At 44.6% G+C, this 26,723-nt stretch overlaps 2 protein-coding genes across 7 annotated transcripts in view; one reads left to right on the plus strand and one right to left on the minus strand.

The window, feature by feature from the left end:
- Nucleotides 1-24,958, plus strand: part of LOC131685685 (Golgi-specific brefeldin A-resistance guanine nucleotide exchange factor 1) — a 31,567-nt gene extending 6,609 nt beyond the window's left edge. For 3 of the 5 annotated variants that reach the window (XM_058969569.1, XM_058969568.1, XM_058969570.1), the window contains 2 exons: nucleotides 23,381-23,495; nucleotides 23,550-24,958. In XM_058969569.1, the coding sequence (XP_058825552.1) occupies nucleotides 23,381-23,495; nucleotides 23,550-24,391 (957 nt within the window). In that variant the 3' untranslated portion in view covers nucleotides 24,392-24,958. Of the gene's footprint in view, nucleotides 1-11,873; nucleotides 12,073-23,380; nucleotides 23,496-23,549 lie in introns of those variants that run through there. The other 2 variants (XM_058969571.1, XM_058969572.1) reach the window with 2 other exon arrangements.
- Nucleotides 148-25,998, minus strand: LOC131685696 (UPF0235 protein C15orf40 homolog). Of its 2 annotated transcripts, XM_058969585.1 has the most exons (3): nucleotides 25,686-25,998; nucleotides 24,953-25,159; nucleotides 148-182 (listed from the first exon to the last, which is right to left on the minus strand). In XM_058969585.1, the coding sequence occupies exons 1-2, from the start codon at nucleotides 25,939-25,941 to the stop codon at nucleotides 24,966-24,968; spliced, it is 450 nt and encodes a 149-aa protein (XP_058825568.1). In that variant the 5' UTR covers nucleotides 25,942-25,998; the 3' UTR covers nucleotides 148-182; nucleotides 24,953-24,965. The 2 variants fall into 2 exon arrangements, with proteins under 2 accessions (XP_058825568.1, XP_058825567.1); XM_058969584.1 differs by lacking the exon at nucleotides 148-182 and having other exon boundaries at nucleotides 24,868-25,159.
- Nucleotides 25,999-26,723: the final 725 nt, after the last annotated feature.

Genomic DNA, 26,723 nt, shown 5'->3' on the forward strand with positions numbered 1-26,723 from the left:
TCATCATCGCTCGTCGTACCGCGAAAATCTCGCTTTCGACTGGCGCTTTTACCATCACAATGTTTTTCGGTAACGACCGTACTAGCGGAAGGAAATAAAATTCCACGCGCCTTAGCCATCGTCTTACTTGGCACCTTTAGCTGGTTTCGATGAGCTGTGAGCCGAACGTTTCCAATCACAATCTGGAATAAATTTTTCGATAATTTTTTTATGAATTGAGCCTTCAGCCATCTTGCGAAATCCTGGGATTTGTGATTTTTGTAATAAATCACATCGCCCATCGTCAACTTATCTACAGGTTCACTAGGTTGAATCTGCTCAAAAATCTTTGGTATCGGTTTATCACTTGGTGGTGGTGGTTCAGCTAATTGCTGTTTGTAATGAGACTTGGGGTTCAACAAATCGATTAACATTTTGGGTTTGTAGGAAAATATGCTCTCTGATGGGAATTTGCCATCTGACGACAAACAAGTATTTCTGTAGTTCATCAGAAACAAATCAATTTGATCATCAATGTCTAATCTTTTGATTGTAGGCTCTAGCATAAAACGTTTGAGAACATCCTTAACAATCCTGACAGATCGCTCTGCCTGTCCATTACTGGGAGGATTATAAGGAGGGCTTTTTAACACCTTGATTCCTTGCCTTTCTAAAAAGGTTATAAAATCGCAAGAATTAAACGGAGGACCCGCCGTCAGTAACCACTACATCTGGCAATCCAAATCTAGCAAATACCCCAACAAATTTCTTTAAAACTTTCCTAGCATCAGTTCCATGTTTCATCCATTCAATCTCGATCCACTTTGAATGGCTATCAATAACCAACAGAAATGTTCTGTGCTCAAAATGGAAGAAATCGGCATGAATTCTGCTAAATGGTCTTTTGGTAGGGATCCACGCAGAAATTACTTTTGGTTTGGGAACAACAGCCATTCTCCTGCAAAATTCGCAATCACCGACATATTTTTCAATGTCTGAGTTAATTCCAAACCAAAATACTGCCCGACGAGCTAATTGTTTCATTTTCACAACTCCAGAATGATTGGCGTGTAATAATTTCAAAATCCCGCTATGCATGGAATTTGGAATCAACACCCTGTCCTGAAATAACAATCCCCGACAATTTCCAAATCAACACGATTTGAAAAAATGTGTGCATAACGTTTGTCTATTCTCTCTGGCCAACCATTCTGCATAAACTTAACAACTTGTTGTAAAAATTCGTCGGCTCTAGTCTCGTTGGCAACTTGAGAAAAATCTACAGGAAATTTCTGGCTAAAATTAATACTTTTGACAGTTTCTCTGTCAAACTGTGCTGGAACTGCCTGATTCAACGGAAACCGCGAACAGAAATCAGCGTTTCCAATCTTTTCAGACGGCCTATATATAATGTCGAAATCATAAATAACCATTTCCAAAATATATATTTGTAACCTGGTTACAAAGATAGCATTTTTCCCTGCTTTCCCGAAAATTCCAACCAAAGTCTTGTGATCAGTATAAACAACAAACCTCTGACCATATAAAAACTTGTGAAACTTCTTCACAGTGCAGACCAATGCTAAAGCCTCTAAATGAAGTATTGGATACTTCATTTGAGCTTTATTCAAAGAGAAAGAAGTAAAGGAGATAGGTTTTTCCACACCCTTTACCTCATGTGCAATCACTCCTCCTAGACCATAACCTGAAGCGTCTACTATTGGTTTCATAGGGTCGTAAAACTCGAGAATATTAGCATTAAGTAGCTCATTTTTACACCTAACGAAAGCCTTGTCACTATTCTCATCACACACGAACTTCACGTCCTTCTTCAAAAGCCTATACAAACAACTAATCTTCGAAGACAAGTGGGGAACAAACATTCCATAATAATTTACGAGCCCTAAAAACGACTTCAACTCCGTCACATTCCTTGGTACTGTAGCCTCTCTAATTGTAGCTAGTTTATCAGGACAAGGAAGCAACCCATTCTCCGAAATAATATGGCCTAGATAAGGTAAAGATGACACGAAGAACTTACATTTACTCCAATTCACCTTAATGTTTGCCTGAGCTAACCTATCTAAAACGGCAGAAACTTTCTTACGACAGTCGTCTAAATCCTTTCCAGCTATGAGTACATCATCCAAATAGCAGCGTATATGTTTCAATCCAGCCAACACCTGGTCCATCACCTGTTGAAAAATCGCCGCACTCGATGAAGCTGCTTGAGGCAACCTGTTGTAAGTGTAAAGTCCCTTGATCGTGTTGATAACCACAAACTTCCTGGATTTTTCTGACAGAATAAGTTGAGTATACGCTCCTTCCAAATCAAGGGCACAGAAAACTTTACAACCCACTAAATCTGCGAAAATATCCTGCGCTAAAGGTAAAGGATAGCTGTTGGGAATAATTAATTTATTGATGGACACCTTACAATCTATTACCAACCAATCTCACCATCCTTTTTGGGAACAACGACGACTGGAGAAGCCCACTCACTTGTTTTAATAGGAGTAATAACATTTTCCTTCTCCAATTTTCCTAAATACTCAATAACTTTCTCCCTAAGTCTGAATTGAATTTCATACGCTCGTTTAAAAATAGGAGTATTGTCCTTCAACACAAGATCCGCCTCAAAACCAATGATTGGCGAGGTAAGATCCTTTGAAAATACTTGAAAATACTTTTGCTTTATTTCCAGCAAAAAATTCTCAGCTAGATTTGGTAAATGTAAATTGTTAATCTGAGAAACCCCTGTAAAATATTCTTTCCAATCCGGATAGAATACGTCAAGCCATCTACGTCCCATTAATGGCACAAAGTCATAATTACACTCCAATACAAACAATGGCAATTCAAGTTCAATGGTCCTAAAATGAACCATAACGTCAAGTTTTCCTAATATATTCAGCTTCGAACCATTCACCACCACCAATTCCCTGTTAGTTTTCTGTAATGGCAAGTCAAACAATTTCTCATATAAAATAGAACCAATAACAGAAACAGCCGAACTGCAGTCAACCTCCATTTGAACCAGCTTGTCTTGAACAAGTAACTTCAAAAAGCATGGTTCGCTTATTTTATTCATGGACGACACTTTCATACATAAAAAATCACCTGAATCGCTATCGCTCTCAGGATTGTCCAAATCAGCTCGCAAACGGTTGAAAAGTTCGCCGATTTTCTCATCGCCAAAACTCAAATCTTTTTCCTTGTCATCACCAACAAACTTTACCGAATTCCGCTCCTGTCGCATGCGCTTGAAACAAGTGCGCTTGATGTGACCCTTAATTCCGCAAAAATCGCACTTTTTATCCGCATACCGTCTAGCTCGTCGAAACTCACCACTCCTTCTTCGCCCTTGCCGTTTGGAAACAGCACTGCGACTACGACTCCTGCTCTTGTCACAGCTGACCTTTCTGTCGAACGTTTCTTTTCGACCCAAACGTTGCTTTACCGAAGCTACTTGGCCGCCTTGTCGATCGCCGATCATTCGAGCCCGTGACCCAGCCAACTCCCAGTTCACAATAAATCTTTCAACCGTTGCCAAACTAGGGTTTTCCTTATTCAGCTTTTCCTGCAAAGATTTATCGAAAACTCCCATCACAAGTTTATCTCGGATGGCAGTTTCGCGAAATTCGCCAAACGCGCAGAATTCGGCCTGTAATTTTACAGCTAGCACGAAATCCTCTGCCTTCTCGTTTGGTCCTTGCACACGGTTATAAAATTTATAGCGCTGAATCAAGTCTGAATCGACCTTGTCAAAACGCTCACGCAACTTTTGTGAAATATCACCGTAACCAACATTTTTAAGGTTTAACATTTGAAGGATACAACAGTTTAAGCTCCTCGTAAACTGCCGGTCTACTCAACGTGACAAAGAGCGCTTTTTGTTTCACCGGATCGTCAATCCCGTTCACTTGGAACAAATATTCCAACCGTTCAGAATAATTGGTGAACGAAGTACCAACCACATACGGTTCAATCGTGCCAATCAACACGTTTGCCTTACCATTGCTACCTTCAGCCATATCGAATGTGCTAAATAAAACAATTCAAGCGCAAAAATAAAAAAATAAAACAAAATATGCTTTTATTTATTTCGCTCACCGTCCCGTATATGGTATCTTACCGTACTCGACACCCGTCTCAACGAACAAAAAGTATGAAATTCTGCCGAAAATTTCAGCCCGACACAATATTCGACAAACTATTCGCACGACTCAAGCCAGCAGAACTGCAGTAAAACTGGCCGCACTGCGCTGAACTGTCCGAAATTATGTTGGGATCTCACTGAACGAGAACTCTACCAACACCAAGCACAACAGAATGAACACCAAAGCCTAAAAGGAAAGAAAAGAACGAAATACACAATCACCGCCGCCAAAAAAACACTGACGCTACCGTCACAAAATGGTGATTAAAATCGTTCACAAGCACATAAATTTTGCGAAAGAACGTTTTATTGGCGCAACAACGGTCAATAGCCGTATACGCTGGCCCAGATTTCGATTTACCTTTCCTTTGCCGTGTGCAATATCGCACCTATTTTCACCGGCACTTATTCCACAGCAAATCACTTGCTCTCCTTTTAATTTGCTGTTCACTCCTTTCAGCCGCCCGCTATCAGCAGCGAAAAACACATTTATATTTTTTTTGCAATCACTTTCACTTAAAATGTTTTTCAAAATATTTTCACCTCGTCGCCACTGTAAACTATGGAAACTGTGGGACAGTTCTCTTTCATTAATAACACGCGTATGTTTTGATGGTGTACACTAAACTGAGAACGATCGTCCAGCAACCGTTTGTAATATATTTATTTGCTTCATCGTATCCTCACGCATACTTGCGTACACTGTGATACTCCCTTATTACTGGGTCATTCGACAATACATAACAATTTAACATTTATATGTTATTCAACATAGTGTTGCGGGGCTGCGGGCGACCTCCCAAAAGCCAGCTCGATGGAGTTTACGTAAGCGATATTGGACCACGGGGAACTTCTCCAACATCCATTTGGGTGAAGTGGAGGGTCCTCGTGTAGGCTGGCTGTTTTATAGATGATTGAAGAGTCCAGCGTCTTTCAAAAATGATGTTAATGCCTCCTCGCGTGCCGGGATTAATGAAGGGAGTTGATGCTGCGAACGGAGATCTTGGAGTTCTAAGCAATTTGTCAAGATGTGCTCTACAGTGGTCCTGGTGTTACATGTTGGGCAGAATGGTGGGTCGGCGGTGGAGACTGTGTAGGGGTGGGTTACTTTTGTGTGCCCCACGCGTAATCTGGAGAGAGCTCTTTGCTCTGACCTTTTGGTGCGGTCTGTCCATTTATCGGGGCTCCCCTTAATCTTTTGAAGATGTCCCGATTGCCTCTTCCATTGAGAAGTGAAGTCATCGAGGGCCTTTGCAATGAATGAATTGATAATTGAGTTGTTGTCGCTCGGTCTCACGAACACTTCTGCAGCTTCCTGGTTGAAAACAATCCCATTTGCTTTTGCCGGCTTTGTTTATTATTTTCCACCAGCTAGTGATGTAGTATTTGTGTCATGTGACGTGTACGTACATGAGCGGTAGAAAAGTCTATATCGGCCGATGGTACCGACTTGGTCAAAAATTTGCGGGACAGTCTTCCGCGCGTTTTCGTTACCACTGATCCCGCAGTGGCCAGGTATCCAACATATGGAGGTCAGCGGGTCGCAGGTGGTCTCGATGGCCTGGATGTACGGGAGCCGAGATTCTCCGGATTCCAATGCCGAGATGATCCGGGATATCCTGTGGTTTTCGGGTGATGGCTAAAGCGATCGCTGCCGTTTCAGCCGAAAAGACAGAGCAGGTTGAGGGCAAGCGGAAGGCAAGGCCAGCTTCTATACCGCTGACGCCTACCCCTACCCCGTCGTTTAGTTTGGATCCGTCTGTGAAGATCAAGTTGTGGTTGGTGTACTTCTCATGGATCAGTTTGTGGTAGTTTGCCTGGGCAATTCCGGGATGTGTTCCAGCTCTTAGGATGTTTTTTAGACTGGTGTCTGTGTTGAGACCCCGCTCAGCTCATGTGCGGTTACGAACTCTGTGACAGCGAGCTAACAGAGGTATGTCTAAACCGACGAATTCCTGAAAGATGTCTTTTGCTGTTTGTAGTGTTACGCATTCGTCTCCAGATGTTTTCTCCAGGTATCCCAAAGTCCGTTTAAGAATAGTGGTCGCGGCTGCCCACCTGAACGGTAGGAGGCCAGCCTTCACGCAAGCGACCTCGGCAGGGGTACTGGGTAATAGATTTGATGCTTGGTGTATGGTACCATGGTACAGGGGGGAAAGGATGTCAACTAGCCCGTTACGGTTCTGGCTGGTGATCTCTATGCCGTAAAATATTCTGCTGTGTATCAAGGCTTGCACGATATGAAGGGCGGTAGTCCTGTTCCACTTGGGGTGCCGGGCGCTAATGGCTCGTATTAGCCTCTTCCTGCTCTCGCAATCGTGCTTGACCTTCCCGAAGTGTGGGAGGAATGTCAGGCGGCGATCTATAGTTACGCCAAGGATGTTAGGTTCTCGTCAGAATGGTGTTGGAGTATCCGCGAGCTCAACCGGTCTGCCGGTAGCCACGTGGTGGGTGTTGCAGCAGTGCGCTATCACACACTTTGATGCAGCTATATTGAAACCGACAGATTCGGCCCACCGACCGACTGCACTAACGGCGGCCTGCAGCTTTCTTCGTAGACGTCGTATCGTTTTACCAACGGCGACAAGGATGATGTCGTCCGCATAAACGAATATGTAAACCCCCTTTGGTAGCGCTGCGAGGAGGGAGTTCATACTAATGAGGAAGAGTGTTACTGCCAGCACGTAGCCCTGGGGGACGCCGTCGGCTTCGGTGAAAGATTCCGACTGACTGCCCCCGATGCACACCCGGAACGAGCAGTCGGAGAGATAGTCCTTCAAGAATCTTCCCAAGCTGCCTGTCACTTCCCAAATATGTAGCTGACGGAGAACTTCTCTTCGCCAAACCGTGTTATATGCCTTCGCGATATCCATAATGGCGATGTACGCGTACAGATTATCCGCCAGTGCCTGATGAACGATTTCACCAAATGCTCCGAGATGAGCGCCGGTTCCCGCTCCCTTGCGGAAGGCAAATTGTCTTTGATCAAGCAGGTCGTTTTCCTCTAGGTGTGACATCAGGCGCCTGTTCACTAAACGCTCCATGGTTTTTCCGATACAGAGGAGCAGGCTTATTGGTCGAAAGTCTTTTGGGGTGCCAGTAGCCTGATGAGATGTTCTAACTATTCCCGACGTTACGAACTCCCCCGAGAATGTAAACGGAGACTACTGTGCATTTCACTGGGTATGATAAGGTTCGTGCGACTGCGGTGAGGTCGGTATTGAGCTGGACCGGAGCCGACGGTATGTCTGCTCTGATCCCCAGGCGAAGGATTGATGCTGTCTCTAATGTGCGTTTCCTGCAAAGCGAGGCATATTGGCTGAGTGTTGGCAATGATGCTCTGTAGATCACCAAGACATCCTCTGAGGCCGTTCAGGTTCCATTGTATTGCGAGAGTACATCTGTTGTCCTTCCATACTGGGGGAGTGGAGTATGCGTGGTGTGCTTGGTTGTCATCTCCAGTCCAGTTTCTTTCGTTGTTGGTCCTTTTTAGGGTGGGAGCTTGATTGGACGAGCGGACTGCCCTTCCAGTGACCGCGGTGGGTGTGGCAAGGGGTCCACGTGGGTTGAGAATAAGTTCTTTTTTTGTTGGGACGGGGGAATGATCCGTCTTCCGGGGCGGGTGGTCGACCGCGTGTCGGTTGATGTTTCTTTTTCTGGAATGAAGTTAGGGGCGCTGAGCTGCTCATGCGTTTTGGATTGAGTAGATGGATTTACCCGGGGGGTAGCCGGGCCCTCTGCACCAGCAGCCGCCGAAGGTTCGTCGGGGGGGTTCGGTACATCCGCGGACAGGGCCGGTGCAGGGGAAGAGGCTTTTGTCCTGCGCGAACGGCTGCCGGTTTTGGGTGTTTTGATGTTGCAGGACGATTCAGTGCTATTGTTGCTGTGGAAGCTCGCGTGAGTCCCTCCTGGTAACCGTGGGGGGTGTGGCGAAGAGTTCACGAAGTCTGATTTTCGGTTGTCGTTTGATTGTCGTCTGGGTCTAAAGGCAACTGGGTGCCAGGATCATCCGGGGATTGGGCTTAGCGGTCGTTGGTTTGGATTCGTGTTGGTATGGCGTGCCGGCTGTCGTCCTCTGGGGCCTCCGGATGGAGGTCGCCCGGGAGAGCCCGGTTCGCCGCTAGACAGGCTGGGTGGTGATGGGGGTAATGGAGTTGGGGGCCGGTGAACCTGGTGGCCCGGTGTCCCCATCGTTACTGGCTGGGGTGTTTGTGTGTTTGGTGGGTTCTGGTGGGTGGTCGAGCTGCAGCATGGCCCGCGGTGGCGCAGGGCACCAGAGACGACCAAGGAGTTCACCGGACTGTTGCCAATTGTTGCTGTTGGGAGTAAGGGGGCGGAAGTTAGGATACTCGGTTTGTTATTATGTAGGTTACTGCCCTGTAGGGTTTCCCATGGACCCACACCAACAGCCGCCGGGGGCTCGTCGGTGGAGGCCGGTACTTCCCCGGACGGGGTCGGTGTGGGTGTGCTTGTTTGTTGCTGCAGTTGTTTCCTTGTTGTTTGTTGTTGTAGACTGTTTGTTCGGTAAGGATGTTAATCGGAGATATCGTTAGCCGGGCTGCCTGCTGAGGAGCCTGGTTTGGAGATTGGACTTCTTGATTTATCGTTGTTGGATTGATCTCGATTTTTCTTGCTTCGGTCTCGGTTTTTTCGGTTTGTTCCAGTGTCTGGTTCTACTGAGTTATTGTTTGCGGACTGTTTCGTTGACTTCAGTTGTGCAATCTTGATGTTGTTGGTTGCTCCGAAATTTGCTATAAGCTGGACTGGAAAAGGTTGGGATCCTGCCAGTCCGGCTTCAGATTGCCCTTGGGTCGGGGTTATGATTCGTTCTACTGTGGTTTTTTGTTGGGTTGCCGCGGTGGGAACTGTGAGTGGGTTGGTGCGTAGTCCGGTGGGAGTTGGTTTGGATAGTTGATTCTTAAGGTCCGCAAAGGCTAGTCGTAGTGCGGCCATCTCGTTTCGGATGTCTTTGTTCAGTATTTTTTCTTCCAGAAGTTGTTCCTTAAGCAGTGTTATTGTTTTGTCTTTGTCGTCACCAGAGGTTGGCTTACCAGCGGTTTTTTTTTTGAGCGCTTCGATCTCTTTTCGGAGCAGACTGATGGTACGATCTCTGTCGTCTGTGCCAGGGGTTAGTCTTTCTTTAAGGCTGCTCGCGTACGTTGTAATTTCTGGCCCTGTTCTTTGGTTGGCTAGTTTTCTGGCCTCGGGGAAGGTTAGATTGTTATCCATTTTTATTTTAACAATCTGCTTTTCCATTTGGTATGTAGGGCATCCGCGGTCTCTGACCGAGTGCTCGTCTTCGCAATTGACACAGGCACTTTTTTGCAGACAGGAGGTGGCTTTGTTTGTCTCGTGTTCGTTGGCGCAGTTAAGGCATATCTCTTTCTAGTTGCAGTTTCGACTGTCGTGCCCAAATCTCCCACAGCGGAAGCACTGCATGGGCGAGAGATAGCATCGGCGTACTCGAATCCTCACCAATCCTAAGTAGATTGTTCCTGGTAGGTGGGATCCGGTAAAAGAGAGGACAAGTAGTGGTGTATTGGTGGAAGATCCGTGGACAAGCTTTGTGATTCTTCGAACCTCTCACATTTTGCTGCTTAAGAGCCGTCAGGATTTCGTCGGTGGACAGGTCGATTGTGCCTGAGTCAAAAATTAGGCCCTGGGTTTTGTTTAAGTAGGGGTGGTAGATTAATTCGACATGTTGGCCGTTCGAGAGTTGTTTAATGCTGAGTAGTTTGTTTAAAATCTTCTCGGAGGTTGTACGTAGGACGTACTGGGTCCCTCTGGCCTCCTTTGTGGCTTGGATGCACTTGTTTGAATCGGTTCCGATCGCTTCTTTCAGCAGCAGATGGAGCATGAAAGGGTTGGGCAGGTTCTGAATGTTCCCCTCGCTATCCTTCGCTGCTCGCAGCAGTAATGTTTGCTGGTCGATCAGATCACCAGAGTTCATGAAGGTGGGGATCGTGTGGCTGAGTGGAGGCCCCCCTTTGGGGGGTGGCAGATCGGCATCCATCATGTGCAACGACAAGTTTCTAACTACTCAGAACACTCGGGTAGAGGTTATGCGAATACACGATGCCGGGTGGCAGATTCCCGACAGAGTCCACCTCTTTTTCCCTTTGGCCCAGTCACGCCCCGCACCGGGAATCGACGGCCCGTTATGCGAGGGGTTTTGCACTGTGCACTTTATTGTATCGCACCTTTTATCTTGAGCTTTGTATCACCAAATCGATAAGCGTAACAACGAGCCGCGCCGAATAAAACGGAAAGTTATCACTCGGTGTGAACGAATTTGTCAAAACGCGCGGAGCTACTCACTGGTCGACTTGTCGTATCGAGTGTTAGTACCGAACTGGACGAACTATATATTTTTGTGAAATAATGGTTATTTTTAGCTGAATAGTACGTTCAGAAGAATTGTAGTATATGGTATGAGTTATGTTTTGGTTAAAAAAAATTAGTTCCACTTTTGATCGCATAGAGGGCATCAATACTATCTTTTCATGGAAAAGAGATAGAATATCGGAATGTTCAGAAGAATTACTGAAAAATGTCTGTTCTACAACTTTGTAGAAGACACCTAATTTCTATCTCTCTCCGTTGAAAAGTAAGTGTTGGTGCCCTCTACGTAATCACATGTGGAATTAAAATCTCTTAACCAAAACATGACTCATATTATTTACTATATTTTTTTTAAATGTTCTATTGAGGTAAACCTAACCATTAATTCACAAAAATGTAGGCCCCGTGCGAAACTGACTCGGACATCGCTTCGTTAAAAGTTTAATGACTTCTTTTAACAAAGCCGGATTGACTGGCAGTTTTCGACAATGTTGTAGACAATTAAATTAACTCTCTTATTTTCACTTACAGTGATAATACGGATAATACGATACATACAGTGCCACCTAACGGTAAAAATGCGAGCTAGTGGGTTTTCTCCATGTAAACTGTCAAAAAATCCCATACAAACTTCAGGCACGTTTGTCCTGTCCGATTTGCTTTAAAATTGGTAGAAGTACAGTCGTGATTCGCTGGTTGGGCCACACCTCTGTTCAACTATCGAATTTGATTCGTTAGTTGGACCGACTGACAGATGTCAAAAACTCTCCAAAGGAGACGTTAGTAGTGTAATTGCATCTATTCACATGTCTAATAATTGTCAGATTGATTGTCAAAGTAAATTTAACATAAAATTTTGACATTCAGATGCTTTTTAGTTGGACAACGGTCCAACTAGCGGAGGTCCAACTAAAAAGCGGTTCAGTTAAAAAATGTCCAACCAGCGAATCACGACTGTACTACTTGTTCGACTAGGAATCGACTCAGAGGCAGGGTTGCCAATATTTTTCAAAGAATATCTGGCAGATCAACTAAAAATGTCTGGCAAAATCTGTCACTTAACAGCGACCTCTAAGTCATCGAAATTTATCAAAAGATTTGGGAAAATATGCCCCAAATTTCCAAAAGATGTGTGTAAACACTTCTATAATTTAAAAATCTGACAGAATGAGAGGTTTGTCTTTTTGTCTGGAAGCTGCAAAAAACTCTGGCATAATGGCATCCCTGCTCAGGGGTGGGCTTCTTGTCACTCTAGAGTACACTCATATTATTTTGAAACCTTAATTATTCTTTTCTGACTTTTAAATTTAAAAAAAACAGAATTCAGCCAAACCACTGACATTTGTTCTACTAAATGAAGTATTTACAAATATTTCGTTCGTCTTATTGTTAGGCGGAACAGCACCCCACACAGCATGATCTGGTTCTATTGCAATTGGCGATTCTACGTTGAAACCGCTCACAGATAGCGCTGGAAGCAAAGTGTTGCTGATTTGATTCTGTTCTGTCATAGTGCATATTTTTCTGTAAACATTGGTAAAAAATAACTGTTGGAAACTATATGTTGACACTTTGACAGTTCTCTAGAGATAGCAGAAAAGAAGATGTGCGGAAATATCGTAAAAAACACCAACTCCGACAAGAGATGCGAACCGATCGCTACAGCGACACCCGTGTATTAGGGCATTATGTATATGTTTTTATGTAATATCGTATGTGTGGATTGATGTTGTGTTTATTATATTCATTCGTAAAACAGCCTTCATTGCGTTAGGTCGACCACAAATTGTTTTGTATTTTTATTTAATAAAGTAGTGTAGTATTGTTTAATAAATGGTGTAGTTAAGTGAAGTGTAAGTGTGTCGTTATTACTTACTGGTATCACATCTGGATCGTCGCTTTAACCTGTTGAGAAACTTACCTGGAACCGCCCGTCGTCGTTCGCTAACACCTGGAAGGAAAGGTAAACAGCCGATAACAGCTGTTTAAGGATCGTCCACAAATTTGGCCTTGGACAATTCTCTCGGCCGGAACACATCAAGGTGAGGCCAAAACATTGGTGCCGTGACCAGGATTATTTGTGTTCCGGAGAAACGACGCGGCGTCAGTAGCACCATTTTGAAGGAGTCCAAGAAAAGAGGTACGCCATCACTACTGGTTACATTGGAGATCGCCATCGCTGCTAGCTACTCTTGTTACCCGGTATTCTGGAAGCAGCCATCGCAGTTGGGAAAGAACGCCATCGGAGGATTTTGGAGACCATTGGAGAGAATTTTGGATTCAAGGCCTGTTTGACAGGCTCACAAACTAACTTCTGCTTTCATCTCTACCTGGTCGTTTTCTGATTTCTTTCTGGTTGCTGACATTTTGCACACTACGGTTTTGGAGCTCTTGGACTGGTGGTTGACGAATCTCGGACGAGGGAAGGCTGCTGCGAATCGAATTTGTATCCATCTTGGATTGAGTGGTTGACATCGGAATACTACTGGAGCGCGCCGCCATAGAATAAAATTTCATTGCATAATTTTTGTTTGCATTGTTCAACGTTGAGCCCTGGTTACCTGCTGGCAAATCTTGGATGAAATTCTTGTGTTTATGCTGGACCGAATGGAAATGATGTTTGCGTGAATGTATGAGATGCTGTTAAATGCCATATGAAGCGAGATCGAATGTATGACGATACAATGCTTGTTGAACAGGTCCAATAGGTGAGTACCTGTCCAACTATCCACATATCAGTGCGAAAGGTGCTTTGCTTGGGGTATTGTTTGCAGTTTGGTTGCTTTGGTTAGTTTGCTGGAAACCTGGTTCGAATGGTTGCTGCAGAGACGCAACAGGGGTTGCTCAAGGAATACGTGAAGTTTATGGTCGATTGCAAGATATCCCACTAGAGTGTATCGATTTTGCTGAGTGAGCGCGTGGAAATTCAAAAATAAAAGGCCTCGTAGACAGGCTCACAAGAAATTGGTGTAGTTGAAGTTCGGTGCGTTGTTCTTTTCGACCAATCGGTTCCTCGTCTACAGTGCGGAGAAATTAAAATACAAAGCCTAATAGACAGGCTCACCAGGTGAGTAGCTGTCCAACGTTACATAGTTCTCGCGCGAGGTGCTTTGCTGGTATTTTCCTTCCAGAACGTGGAGCGGCTCTCGTGTTTCGTCGATTTGTGCTGGTGTTTTCGATAATGGGCAAAAAGATGAAGCCAAAAATCCACGTCAGAGACAGCATCGTCGACTTCTTACTACGCATGGAGAAATTCCTGATGAGCATCGAGGTACCGGACGAGAATCAAATAAAGTTTCGTCTTGAGAAGCTGGAAGCGAAGTGGAACGAGTTCGAGGAAATTCAGTGCGAGATTGAGGGTTCGGAGGATCACGAGGAGAACATCGAAGGTCATCGGGTTATCAGAGCGGAGTTTGAGGAAAAATACTTCGAGGTAAGGGCAGGGCTGGTTGGCAAGTTACCGCGAGAGGTTCCGCAGAATGCTTCACAGGCTACTTCTTTTATAAATTCAGAGCATTCGACAAGTGTGCACACTTATGTACGCTTGCCTCAAATAAACTTACCTGAATTCGATGGTAGTTATGAAAAATGGCTTGCGTTTCATGACACATTCAGAGCCCTGATCGACACGTCTCCAGAGTTGAGTGGTATTCAGAAGTTCCATTATCTGCGGGCTTCTCTTCTCTCTTAAACTGGTCGATTCATATCCGATGAGTGACGCAAATTATAGGGTTGCTTGGGATGCTTTGGTCGCACGGTTCTCCAACAAGTATTTACTCAAGAAGAGGCACTTGAATGCGCTATTCGAGTATCCGAGGATCAAGAAAGAGTCTGCAGTAGCGATCCACGAACTCATAGACTGTTTCGAGCGGAATACAAAGATTTTGGACCAGTTGGGAGAGAAGACAACCGGTTGGGGGGCGATGTTGACGCATCTGATGGTTTCGAAATTGGACGAAATTACTCAGAAACGTTGGGAGGAGCATGCTTCAGGTGAGGAAGAGCCATCTTTTGCAGTCTTGGTTGGGTTTTTGAAGAAGCAGACACGGGTACTTGATGCAGTCTCGGTAGATCAACATTCGTCAAACTCTAGCTGCCTCTCTTCAACCAATGGGGTCAAATTCCGTCCAACAAAGGTGTCGGTCAATGCGGCGACCGAAAATACGGGTCCGAACTGCATTGTGTGCAGCGAGCAACATCCGATTGCGAGGTGTACAGCGTTCGCCAAGTTACCTGTGGATAAACGGCTGCAGTTCACCAACTCTAAGCGGTTATGCAGCAACTGTATGGGCGTAATCATTTGGCACGAGATTGTCCGTCGAAATACCGGTGTAGAACTTGTTCCAAGAAGCACCACACTATGCTTCACCCTGGATTTCCTGGTTCTGGTTCAACTACTGCGACGGATTCAGCCGGTTCTGTTGCTGTTCCATCATCTTCTGGTAATGCGTCGAACTCTGGTAGTTTGGTTGCAAGTTCGGTCGCACCCATTTCTTCTAACGTAGCGATTGGGCCCGTATGCTCGCATGTCTTCTTGCTTACGGTGGTCCTGAAGGTAAAGGACAGATGGGGACGAACGCATCTCGCCAGAGCTCTGCTGGATTCCGGTTCACAGGCTAATCTCATGTCGGAGAAGCTTTGTCAGTTGCTTAAGCTACCCAGAAACGAAAAGAAAGTAGAGATCAGCGGTATTGGGAAGTCACGAAGGCAAATTTCTTGCGAAGTTTCTACGGTTGTCAGCTCACGCACACTGGAGTTTTCAATGTCGATGGAATTCTTGGTCTTGGGGCAGGTTACGGACAACCAGCCATCTTCGTCACTACCATTGGCACACTGGAAGCCTCCTTCGGACATGAAACTAGCTGATCCCGAGTTCTTTATTTCTGGGCCGATTGACTTGGTACTTGGATCGCAGTTTTACTACGATTTTCACCTTCTTGATGGTGGCCGGCTACAAATTAGAAGGTTCGACAACACTCTTCCAGTATTTGTCAATACGGTTTTCGGATGGGTTGCCGTAGGCGAAACTGGTTTGAATGGTGAGGCATCGAGAATAAGTTGCAACTTGGCAATAGCTGAGCCTCTGGACAAATCCATCGAAAGATTTTGGGCCATCGAGGAGCTATCGGAGAAACCACCACGAACACAGGAAGAAGAGGATTGCGAGTTGCACTTTCAGAGTACATTCACTCGAGATGAAAATGGGCGTTACGTGCTACGGTACCCTAAGCACATGGGCTTTCACGAAATGATTGGAGAGTCAAGAGAGGCAGCGTTGCGACGGTTTCAGCATTTGGAAAGACGGCTGAAGAGAGATCCCGATCTAAAACGGCAGTACAGCGAATTCATGCAAGAGTACTTGGATTTGGGACACATGAAACGCATTGGCACCGTTGAAGATTCGCGGGATGAGGAACGTCTGGTCTGTTATCTTCCCCATCACCCAGTTTTTAAAGAATCCAGCTCAACTACCAAGGTGCGAGTAGTTTTCGACGGATCTGCCAAAACTTCTACGAATCGGTCCCTCAATGACGCACTTCTTACCGGACCGGTGATACAAGACGAGCTGCTCGATATCATGCTTCGCTTTCGCAAGCACGCTATCGCTGTCGTGGCGGATGTAGAAAAAATGTACCGGCAGATACGCATACATCCGGAAGATGCATCATGTCAACGGATTCTCTGGCGTTTTGAACCATCCGAACCGATTCAAATATTTGAGCTTCTCACCATAACTTACGGTCTGTCTCCATCCTCCTTCATGTCAACCCGAGTCCTCAAACAACTGGCATTGGACGGTGCGAACGAGCACGAAGCTGCTTCCCTCGCGGTAGCGGAGGATTTTTATATGGACGATTTCCTCTCTGGAGCGGATTCCGTTGAGAACGCGAGACGATTGAAACATGAAGTGCAGAATTTAATGGCGAAAGGCGGATTTCAACTTCGCAAATGGAGCTCAAATGTACCGGAGGCGTTAGAAGACTTACCTGCAAAAGCAACCGATGGCCCCTCCATGTTTTATTTCGAAAAAGAACCGAAGGTAAAAACGCTTGGAGTTGCTTGGGAGACGGACGCGGATCGGTTCTGTATCGAAGTACGAGACGTTAAAAATAACGAGCAATGGACAAAGAGGAAAATCTTTTCAGCGATAGCCCAGCTATATGATCCGCTTGGTCTCGTTTCTCCCGTGATAGCTTGGGCGAAAATCCACATGCAGCGACTTTGGTTGGCTTCCGTCGATTGGGATGATCCAGTCCCTGATGATGTCAGTGCCAGATGGGAGGAATTTTACGTTCAGTTGCCGGAGTTACGATCGTTCAAGGTGTCAAGGTACCTTTTTCAACCGGAAGCAGAAAACATCCAGTTCCATGTCTTCTGTGACGCGTCGGAGGTCGGATACGGAGCTTGCATTTATGCACGTTCAACTGGCCAGGATGGTCATATCAAAGCCACGCTGATTACATCAAAATCTCGCGTGGCACCACTCAAACGGCTCACGCTACCCCGCTTAGAGCTGTGTGCTGCACTTTTGGGGGCAAAACTGTACGCCCGGGTCTCAGCAGCGCTGCGGATGGAGGGAATTCCTAGCTGGTTTTGGTCGGATTCTACAGTCACGTTGCACTGGATACGAGCACCTCCTAACACCTGGCAAACCTTCGTCGGAAATCGCACCTCGGAAATTCAACGTCTTACCCACGGCCACAGCTGGAATCACGTCAAAGGGGTTGACAATCCAGCGGATTACGTTTCTCGCGGCATGCTTCCCAAGGATTTTGTGTCCAATACCGTATGGCCAGGTGGTCCATCTTGGCTCCTGAAAATGGAAGAAAACTGGCCCAAACGTCTTAATACAGAACCCCCACCGGAGGAAATACTAGAGAGAAGAAAAACTGTCCCCTGTATGAACGGTATGAAAAATATCCCCTGTATGAACGGTATTCATCATTTTTTAGGCTTGTACGCATCACCGCCTACATACTGCGTTTCGCAAACCGTTGCAGATCAAAAAGTAACCGACGGAAGGAATCGTTTATCACTGCAGATGAATTGCAAGCAGCTAAGCATGCTTTGGTCAAAGGTGTACAGCAGCAAATGTTCCCGGAAGAGTTGAAAGCATTAAAACACGGTCGTCCAATTCCATCGCAGTCTGCATTGAAAGGTCGTAGTCCAATCGTAGATGCAAATGGCATACTTCGTGTCGGTGGCCGGCTTCAACACTCTGAAGAAGAATACCCAACCAAGCACCCTATGATTCTCCCCAGCAAGCACCCACTATCGCGCCTCATCGCAGAGCATCATCACACCCTTGCATTTCATTCTGGCCCCCGAATGACACTAGCATCAATTCGGCAAGAATTCTGGCCATTACGTGGTAGAGATCTGGTAAATTTCGTGTGTCGCAAATGCCTAAAATGCTTTCGCCACCGCCCTGTTCCTATAACCCAACCCATCGGCCAACTTCCCACTACTCGCACAGTTCCCAGCAGACCATTCACGATTACAGGTGTAGATTATTGTGGACCGGTTTATATGAAACCTGTACATAGACGAGCAGCCCCACAGAAAGCATTCATCGCCGTGTTTATTTGCTTCGCCACCAAAGCGGTCCATTTGGAGCTGGTTTGCGATCTCTCGACGGATGCATTCGTCGCCGCTTTGCGCCGTTTCATTGCTCGTCGCGGCAACCCCGCAGAGATTCACTCGGACAATGGAACTAATTTCCAAGGAGCAAAAAACGTACTAACGGCTTTATATACTATGCTCAATAATAAGAAAGATCAGGAAAAAATCGTCAACGAATGCACTAGCAGGAGAATTGAATGGAAATTTATACCTCCCAGAGCACCCAACTTCGGTGGCCTTTGGGAAGCAGCTGTAAAAACCGCAAAAAGTTCCCTAACTAAAACTCTCGGTAACTGTAAGCTGTCATATGAAGATTATGCAACCCTTTTAACGCAAATCGAAGCAAATATGAATGCTCGTCCGCTCACTCCGCTTTCCGAAGACCCTACAGAACTTGACGTGCTTACACCAGGACATTTCCTTACTGGAACATCGTTAACAGCACTACCAGATCCAGACTATACAAGCACCCCAATGAATCGGCTCAAGCACTATCAGCAACTGCAGCAGCTAATTCAACAGCACTGGATTCGATGGAAGAAGGAATATTTGACGGAGCTCAACAGCCAGCAGCAAACATCTTCATCACCGGTCGAGATCCATGTCGGGCAATTGGTTTTGGTACGAGAGGACAACAAACCATCGCTTAATTGGCCGCTCGCCAGAATCATCGCCACTCATCCTGGAGAAGACGGTTGTACACGAGTAGCGACGGTGAAAACAGCAGCTGGTATTTACACTCGTCCAACATCCAGAATTTGTCCACTTCCGATCAACCATAACCTGCATCCACACCAGGAACAATTCCAATCTGCAACAGCAGCATCATCAATGGCTAATAGCGGAGCCAGCTAAGTATTTTTTGTAAAAAAAAAATCCCAAAATATTATCTGTAAAGGAATCAAAATATGTAAATTAGTAGTTAATTTAGGTGGCCGGCTATGTTGGAAACTATATGTTGACACTTTGACAGTTCTCTAGAGATAGCAGAAAAGAAGATGTGCGGAAATATCGTAAAAAACACCAACTCCGACAAGAGATGCGAACCGATCGCTACAGCGACACCCGTGTATTAGGGCATTATGTATATGTTTTTATGTAATATCGTATGTGTGGATTGATGTTGTGTTTATTATATTCATTCGTAAAACAGCCTTCATTGCGTTAGGTCGACCACAAATTGTTTTGTATTTTTATTTAATAAAGTAGTGTAGTATTGTTTAATAAATGGTGTAGTTAAGTGAAGTGTAAGTGTGTCGTTATTACTTACTGGTATCACATCTGGATCGTCGCTTTAACCTGTTGAGAAACTTACCTGGAACCGCCCGTCGTCGTTCGCTAACACCTGGAAGGAAAGGTAAACAGCCGATAACAGCTGTTTAAGGATCGTCCACAAATTTGGCCTTGGACAATTCTCTCGGCCGGAACACATCAAGGTGAGGCCAAAACAATAACTTTTAAACATCAAATCACCGATCAATTTGTTGATAATTGAAAATGAAGGAAAACCATCATTTTATAAGATGATGAGTAAACATCTTGCGAAAAGGGTGTAAAATATAGTGTTTTCTAATATTATTCGTAGAGCTATATGTGTGCTGTTCGAAAATGTAATTTGTTGAGCACGGTAGCCACCACAACATCATTTCCCGTTCCTCCTAAGTTAAGCTAAACCTTCATGAGATGGTGTAAATTCATGAAACTCTCCAGATCACGCGAGGAAAGAATATATCCGGAAGGAAGGAGTTTGACATTGGGTCTCGGTTTCGAGTTGGAACTTTATGGAACGATTTTTCATAACCATAATACCCCGATTACATTTCGAAGAAATGTATGAGGCAAATAGTTGCAAATGGCTGTAATTTCAGAATAATTGCAAATAAAACTAAATTTCTTACTCGTTTCATTTATATTTTGACGGTGGTAAGCTTTTTCCGAGAAAAAGAAGTTTTTGTTGTAAGCTACGACTCACTCGCGGGTGAAAAAAAGCAAACTGTATCACTTTGCAAGTTCATGAGCTGAATCCTAGGTGTCGCATGACTAATTTTGGTTTTGCCATAAATCGCCAATCCGCTAGCAGCTTGCAATCCCAAGTTTCATCCGCAAACTATGGTAGATCCGATGAGGCAACCTATAGGCTCGTGCTTGGATGTGTTATTGTCCTAAAAGGAAACAAACTAAAAAATGTTTTGCCTTTCTCATATAAAGAAAGGCTGTGTAACCGAGAGCCGAGTGTCATATACCATTCGATTCAGTTCGTCGAGATCGGAAAATCTCTGTGTGTCATTTGAACTCACAATTTTCTCAAAGATGGCAGACACGATTTTCACAAACTTAAATTCAAATGAAAGGTGTAACGATCTCATAAGCTGCTATTGAATTTTTAGTTGATTCGACTTCCGGTTCCGGAGTTACGGGTTGAAGAGTGCAATCACACAGCAAATTCTCACCATAACACTATGATGTCCAAAAGATGTAATACATGTTAAAATGGGTGCATCATTACTTGGGTTTGCGGGTTTAAATCAGTAATGACCAATTAAAGTAGGTTTGACCATACAGGCCACCTATGACCTATGATGCTCCCGGGGAACTCGCCAAGTTCCTAAGCTAATGTCTCACCTATTTCCCAGCTAATTCTTGACCGATTTTTGCAAACTTGTTTTCAAATGAAGGATACAGTGATTCTATTGACTACTATTAAATTTTATTCGGTACTGATATTTGGTTCCGGAGTTACAGGTTGATTAGTAAGTTCACACTAGAATAAAAATCTATTGGAATGGCCACCAAATTACATCGGTTAGCAGGTCTAGATCACTGATTGCCAATCAAATATTCTTTGAATATATTGGCCACTATCGACAATTCCGGAAGTCCCGGATTCCGGGCATATTCCACAATCAAAATCACATCGATTCTTCGGTCTTGACGGTTTTCTCAAACCAAATCTCGAATGGAAGGTATAATATGCAGTTGGGTACTACATGCCCCCCACCTTACCCTACCATCTAAACCTGTTTATAACCCCTCCCCCCCCCCTCGCGCTTGGACCACCCTTACACCCACATTCTCTTTATCTACCCCGCATACCAAAATAAGTGTGGAAGTTGAGATCTATGTCGGAAGTTAACCAAGTTTCATAGAATACAAATGCCACGCAACTTCAACCATTTATTAAAATTTTGAAGGAATCGATTTTCGAGATGATACTTCTGCAATTCCACTGTAGAACAGTGATCAAATCCGTGACCTCGTTCGATGAGTTTGCCATCGAAGGATATAATCGCTGAAAGGACGGGCCATTTAGCAGTCAACTGCTTCAAAAAAGTTCTTACTGTAGGTAGAAAAGCTAACATAAGACTTTTAATAGGATCAGTAATATTGAAAGCTTTTAATATCCAGTCCACAATGTCCGAGAGTTTGATAATTCCAATGCTGTGATTATTCTCGACCTAAAATAAAGGAACACTTGGAGTTTTTGATGTTCCTGGAAGTGCTGGGAACTCCTTCTCTGAGCTTAATCCTCCGAGACCAGGAGCTACTTGCTTCGATTTGGTTGCAACGCTTCCAATAGATGTCACTTTCGGAGCCCCGTCAAGGGACACCTTCTGGCCTTTACAAGGAACTTTAGGAGAGGAAATGTGCCTCCTCTTCCTATAACTTCTAGGCGTCCTAGTAGATGTTCCCTCTTGTGGATCATCAGCCTCGCCCTCGTTAGAAAGCAAGTGAGCATAGATGTTTGTTGAGGATGGTGGCGTAGTTTTCTTTAGCATATCTGCGCAAGAACGTTTGGATTGTCCCGCAAGGGAACGTTTCAGTTTATCCCCGCGTAGTTTGTATGCGGGACATGCCGAGATATCATGTAGACTCTGCACACAGTTAGGACACTTTTGGGCTTTCTTACTGCTTGAATCATCTAGATGATTCTCCCCGCATTTCCACAGTGGGCCTTACTGCTACAATGGGTGGCTGCGTGACCGAATGGTTTACACTTTGTGCAATTCATGACCCGCGGTACAAACAGACGCACAGGTAGACGAACCTTGTGCAAGAGAACGAAATTTGGCAAAGCGGTACCAGCGAAGGTCCCCCGATAAGAGTTTGATTGGGGGTACGTTTTTGAACCATCCCCGCAACTACTACTGAGTGCAAACGCTTGCACTCAAGTATTTTCACTGGCTGAAGTAAGCGGTCTCTAAAACGGCCAACCCCGTACTGTAGCAGATCCTCGCATGTCAAACTCTCATCAGTGACCACGCCTTCTGTCTCTACCCTTACCGCTAGAATATACACGTTGTAGTCCCGCATACGGTGCTCACAGCAAGCAATATCGTTTGCCTGCTTTGAGTTGGCTAGTAAATCCTTATCTTGTCCGAGCGGACTTTTGAAATTTCGGTCACAACCAAGAACAGTTTTGTCAGGTCTTAAGAAATCTGAAGAAGATTCAGCGATTTAATCTTACGCCTAAAGAAGACCAGAAATGGACCAGTTGAGAGTTCTGGGTAGCATTTGGGCCGGAGGGAGCCTTAGGAGTTGAACCCGATTCAACCTCCATTTGACCATCCGGCGAGGAAACCATCGAAAACTTCAACGGACGGGGTCAGCGCCCGCCCAGACAGCAATAAATGTGTTACGAAAGATAATGAAGATAATAACCAGTTATCTTTAAACTGGTGTCCAACGACGAACAACGATCCAGCTTATACAGCTGGCTATTGTTTAATCCTCACACGCGAACAAAAGACCGAGGACCGAACTGACAGGCAAAATAACCTTGAACGCAGATTAGCACTCTTCTTTGTCGCACTGTACGGACTGGGAAAAGCACTCGTGTCTCGACCGAGTGTCGGTCGCTTATTGCAGCCCGCCACACCTACACAGGAGAAATGCATTGTAGTGGTAATTCTCCTGTGTAGGTGCGGCGGGCGGCAATAAACGTAGCATCGCACATTTGCTTTAAAATTTTCGGTGGGCCCTACAGTACCTATGGTCAATTAAATAATCTTTTCCATAATACCTATTATTTTGTTGGTGGGGTAAATATTATAGTCAATTTGTATTTAGACTTTCTTGTGATGTTTACTTCACAAATTCGATTTTTTTTTTGTCATATTTCTTTCCAACTCTATTCCAAACTCATTTACTTTTCATTCATTTTAGTACTGACGCGATAAGACTTAAGCAAGCTTCGACGATGAAATTGATTCCTTTTAGAAGCGTTCGTAGAATATCTTCTTGTGCAGAAAAAGTAATAATTTCCCAACAAATTCACAGGTCTGCGTGTTCCACAACAGCGATGGCATTACACATTCCACTCTATGGGACGTTACGTGGCAACGTATCTCCGGTTTTCTGCCGCATCTGAAAGAAGAACTGTTTAAAAGTGACGGTACTAATTCAAAATATCAAAAACAGAGCAAATAACATTGAATGTAACTTTCAGCACCAAATACTAAAGCCTACAGCACGACAACGCTCCCATCTTCCCCGGTACCGCCACTGTCAATAGCTGCACCAAGCGTTCAGCCACAAACAAGCATCGTCCACCAAAACCCACAACTCCTTCCAACGGACGCTTGTGCCCGTGTGCCAACAGGAACAAACAATCTGCTAATCAGCAATACAAACACGATGTGTCCATCGCCGATCGTTCCCCAAGTCCCATTGGAGGCATCCGTGCTGATGACCAAAACGGATGTTGTGCAAGCAACTCAAACTGTTTCAACTCCAACCCATACTCTGGAACCCTATCCCACAAGCAGCCCGTCATCGGATATCAATCGCTACTCCAACATCATTGAATTACCGGTGACACCATCACCACCTCCCTTCGCTCCGATGTCATCTCATGAACCGGAATCGGAGCCACAGCATATCCCGCCAGAAGCAACACAGAATCCTCCGGTACCAATCAGCCATCTTCTAGCACGTAACCAGTACCCATCCTTGCAAAACGTACCGATCGGGATTGCTCAAAGCTACGCGCCAATGTTCGTTCAACCGAGTCCGGCTCCGGTCGATGGTTCGGACATCTACAATGACTACATGAACGATCCGTACAATCTGACGCTTCAAATCGATCAAAGCCCAAATCCCTCCAGCCTAGATCAGCAGCAACTTCCCTTAGTGGAGCACCAGGAACAACAACAACAGCAGCAGCAGCAGCAACAGTCGCCACCACCAGCAATGCAAAATGTATTCCAATCGGCTAGCTATTTCAGCACGATCCAGTTCGGCCCCGGTCGGATACCTCCAGGTTCGGAAATTTTGTTTGGTGAACCTTAGCGCAGATGACAGTCACTAGAAAGAAGGCAGCGGATTCTAATATGAATTTCTTCTTTTTCTCTTCACATTCCTTGCATGCTTACACGGAATTCGTGGGGAAAAATCTGTTTTAATCCGTAGAAACCGACGACGACTAGGAAATCAATAATTAATATATCCTGCTCATGCTGGTATGAGTCGATATAGTTTGGAAAGAAGAATAAAGTAAACTTATGTAGGTAAAAATGATAGAATTTTCTGCAAAAAACGGTCCATTTCACAACATTGGATTTTTAATGTAAAGCACTTGTATTATTTGAAGTAACACGATAAAACTGTTGATAACTATGAAATACCTATATATTATTATTATACACATTTGTGAAATATGAAAAAAAAAAACGTAAATGTTGGCTAGACTACTATTACAAAGAGATCCAGATAATATAGGGAACTGTCTTTTTGTTGACATTTTTTAAGTTCTGTTTACGAAAAAGTTGTTTTACAATAATTTTATTTGGTAGAAAAGAGTATAAATATACAAGTACACGTAAAGCAAGGGAATAACAGTTACAAACTTACCAACAAGCAGTCTTTATGAATTTTGCATTTCTCTTCGAAAAATGTCCAGCACCTGGTCCGGCGTCCGGCAACCCTTCTCGAGGACTATCGTTTTTTGGCGTGACTTTGAACCCTTGTCTAAACTGACGTCACTCTTGCGCAGCTCGAGCAGCTTGGCCAAGTATTTGACCAGTTCAGTGTTGGCTTCCCCATCGATGGGCGGTGCGGCTGAAAACACGAAACAAATTTTGATTTAACACCTACTACATAGAAGATATGTCGACAGGGTTGTGTTGCAGACCTATACAATTTCATATACACTCAGACATTGTCTAGAAAAAAAAAACTTCTGATAATTTTGTGCACTATACTTAACAGCACTCATCGAAATCTTGACCTGCTTTGAATTACTCCAGATTGTTCTGAGCTATCAGAGTCTGATGATGTATTTATGTACTAGTAGTATGTACTTTCTTAAATAGTCATTTATAGCAAGCAAATATTCTCCTGCCGGAAGTAGACCCATGATATCTATCGAAACATTGCCCAACTGCTTGCATCACCGCATCAAATCCGTATCCCACGCAACGAACGGCCGTCAATTACTGCATTACGCTGGATTGAATTTGATTGCGATCTTGGTAATCAATGACATTTGAATAGACGATTCCTACCGGGATAACCGTTGTCACCGAAACACAAACTAAAACATGCAAAACGCAAAATAAGCAATCGTACAACCAGATATACTCACCAATTTGTACACCTACTCCGTCCTCTCCTACGTCGGTAATTCCGTTGGTTTTGGAGCCTGGTTTGGCCAAGATCTTAATCAATACATTTCCGGACTTCGACTCAATATATACTGGTCCTTGTGGTGCCGGTGTCGGTGCTGTCGCTCCTGCTGCCGTTTTCGTAGTAGCCTTCTTGCTGCCGCCTTTAGGGGTTTTGGATTTACTGGACATGGTTCTTGCTGGAAACGTTTGAAAGAGCCGGACTAAACGATTCATTCAGAACCCGGAATCGTTTCAGAAAAGTAGATTCAACGTTCAACGCAAAAGTGAACAACAAGAAATGAATCCGGTACTTTTTCTATCAATGAAAGTTTCATCGAGCTTTAAAGCGCCCGATTTGTATTTTGTGCTGAGATATTGGAATATTAAAAAATGTATGGACGCATAGGTGGCGCTTTTTTCATTTCTCGAGTACTTTTTCACACGAACTATATGTGGACTTTTGGGATGCACTAGATTGTTCCATTAACAGGAGAAACTGGAAGTACTGCGGAGCAAACAGGGGAAAATCGTTCCTGTATTATCATCTTCGCTTCTTTCTTCTGCTGGTAGCAAACCGGAGTGAAAAGGAGCCACAATTCTCGACAAACATATGATTACGGCCTAAAAGCCAACTGTCAAAATCAGTAAACTCGTTAGCTGTCCTTCTTATTAGGAACCAAGGTTTCTATTTCCCTGTGATATAACGTGAGAGTAATGGTTTCTGAATGTCAGTTGCGAGTTCAGGAGTACACCAAGGTCTCTGATAACTGACACTCTCTTTAGCAACTGGCCGGCGATGTTGTAGCTCCAGAGAATTGAATTTTTTCTGCGAGTGAAAGATATTATAGAGCATTTGGATACACTGAGAGCCAACAGGTTGCGATTACACCAGTTACAGAAAGCATCTAGATGTCGCTGAAGTTCGATGCAGTCCTCTATTGACCGCACAATGAGAAAGAGTTTGAGATCATCAGCATATATGAGTTTGCACCCTGGGGGTATAACATAGCAAACGT

This window comes from Topomyia yanbarensis, chromosome 2, assembly GCF_030247195.1.
Source record: "Topomyia yanbarensis strain Yona2022 chromosome 2, ASM3024719v1, whole genome shotgun sequence".
In the NCBI taxonomy this organism is placed as follows: domain Eukaryota; kingdom Metazoa; phylum Arthropoda; class Insecta; order Diptera; family Culicidae; genus Topomyia; species Topomyia yanbarensis.

Coding starts and splice junctions, on each gene's coding strand:
- LOC131685696 (XM_058969585.1), bottom strand. CDS start 25,941: ATGAATCGTTTAGTCCGGCTCTTTCAAACGTTTCCAGCAAGAACCATG. Junction 25,160..25,685: donor CGGAGTAGGTGTACAAATTG/GTGAGTATATCT, acceptor TCGTGTTTTCAG/CCGCACCGCCCATCGATGGG.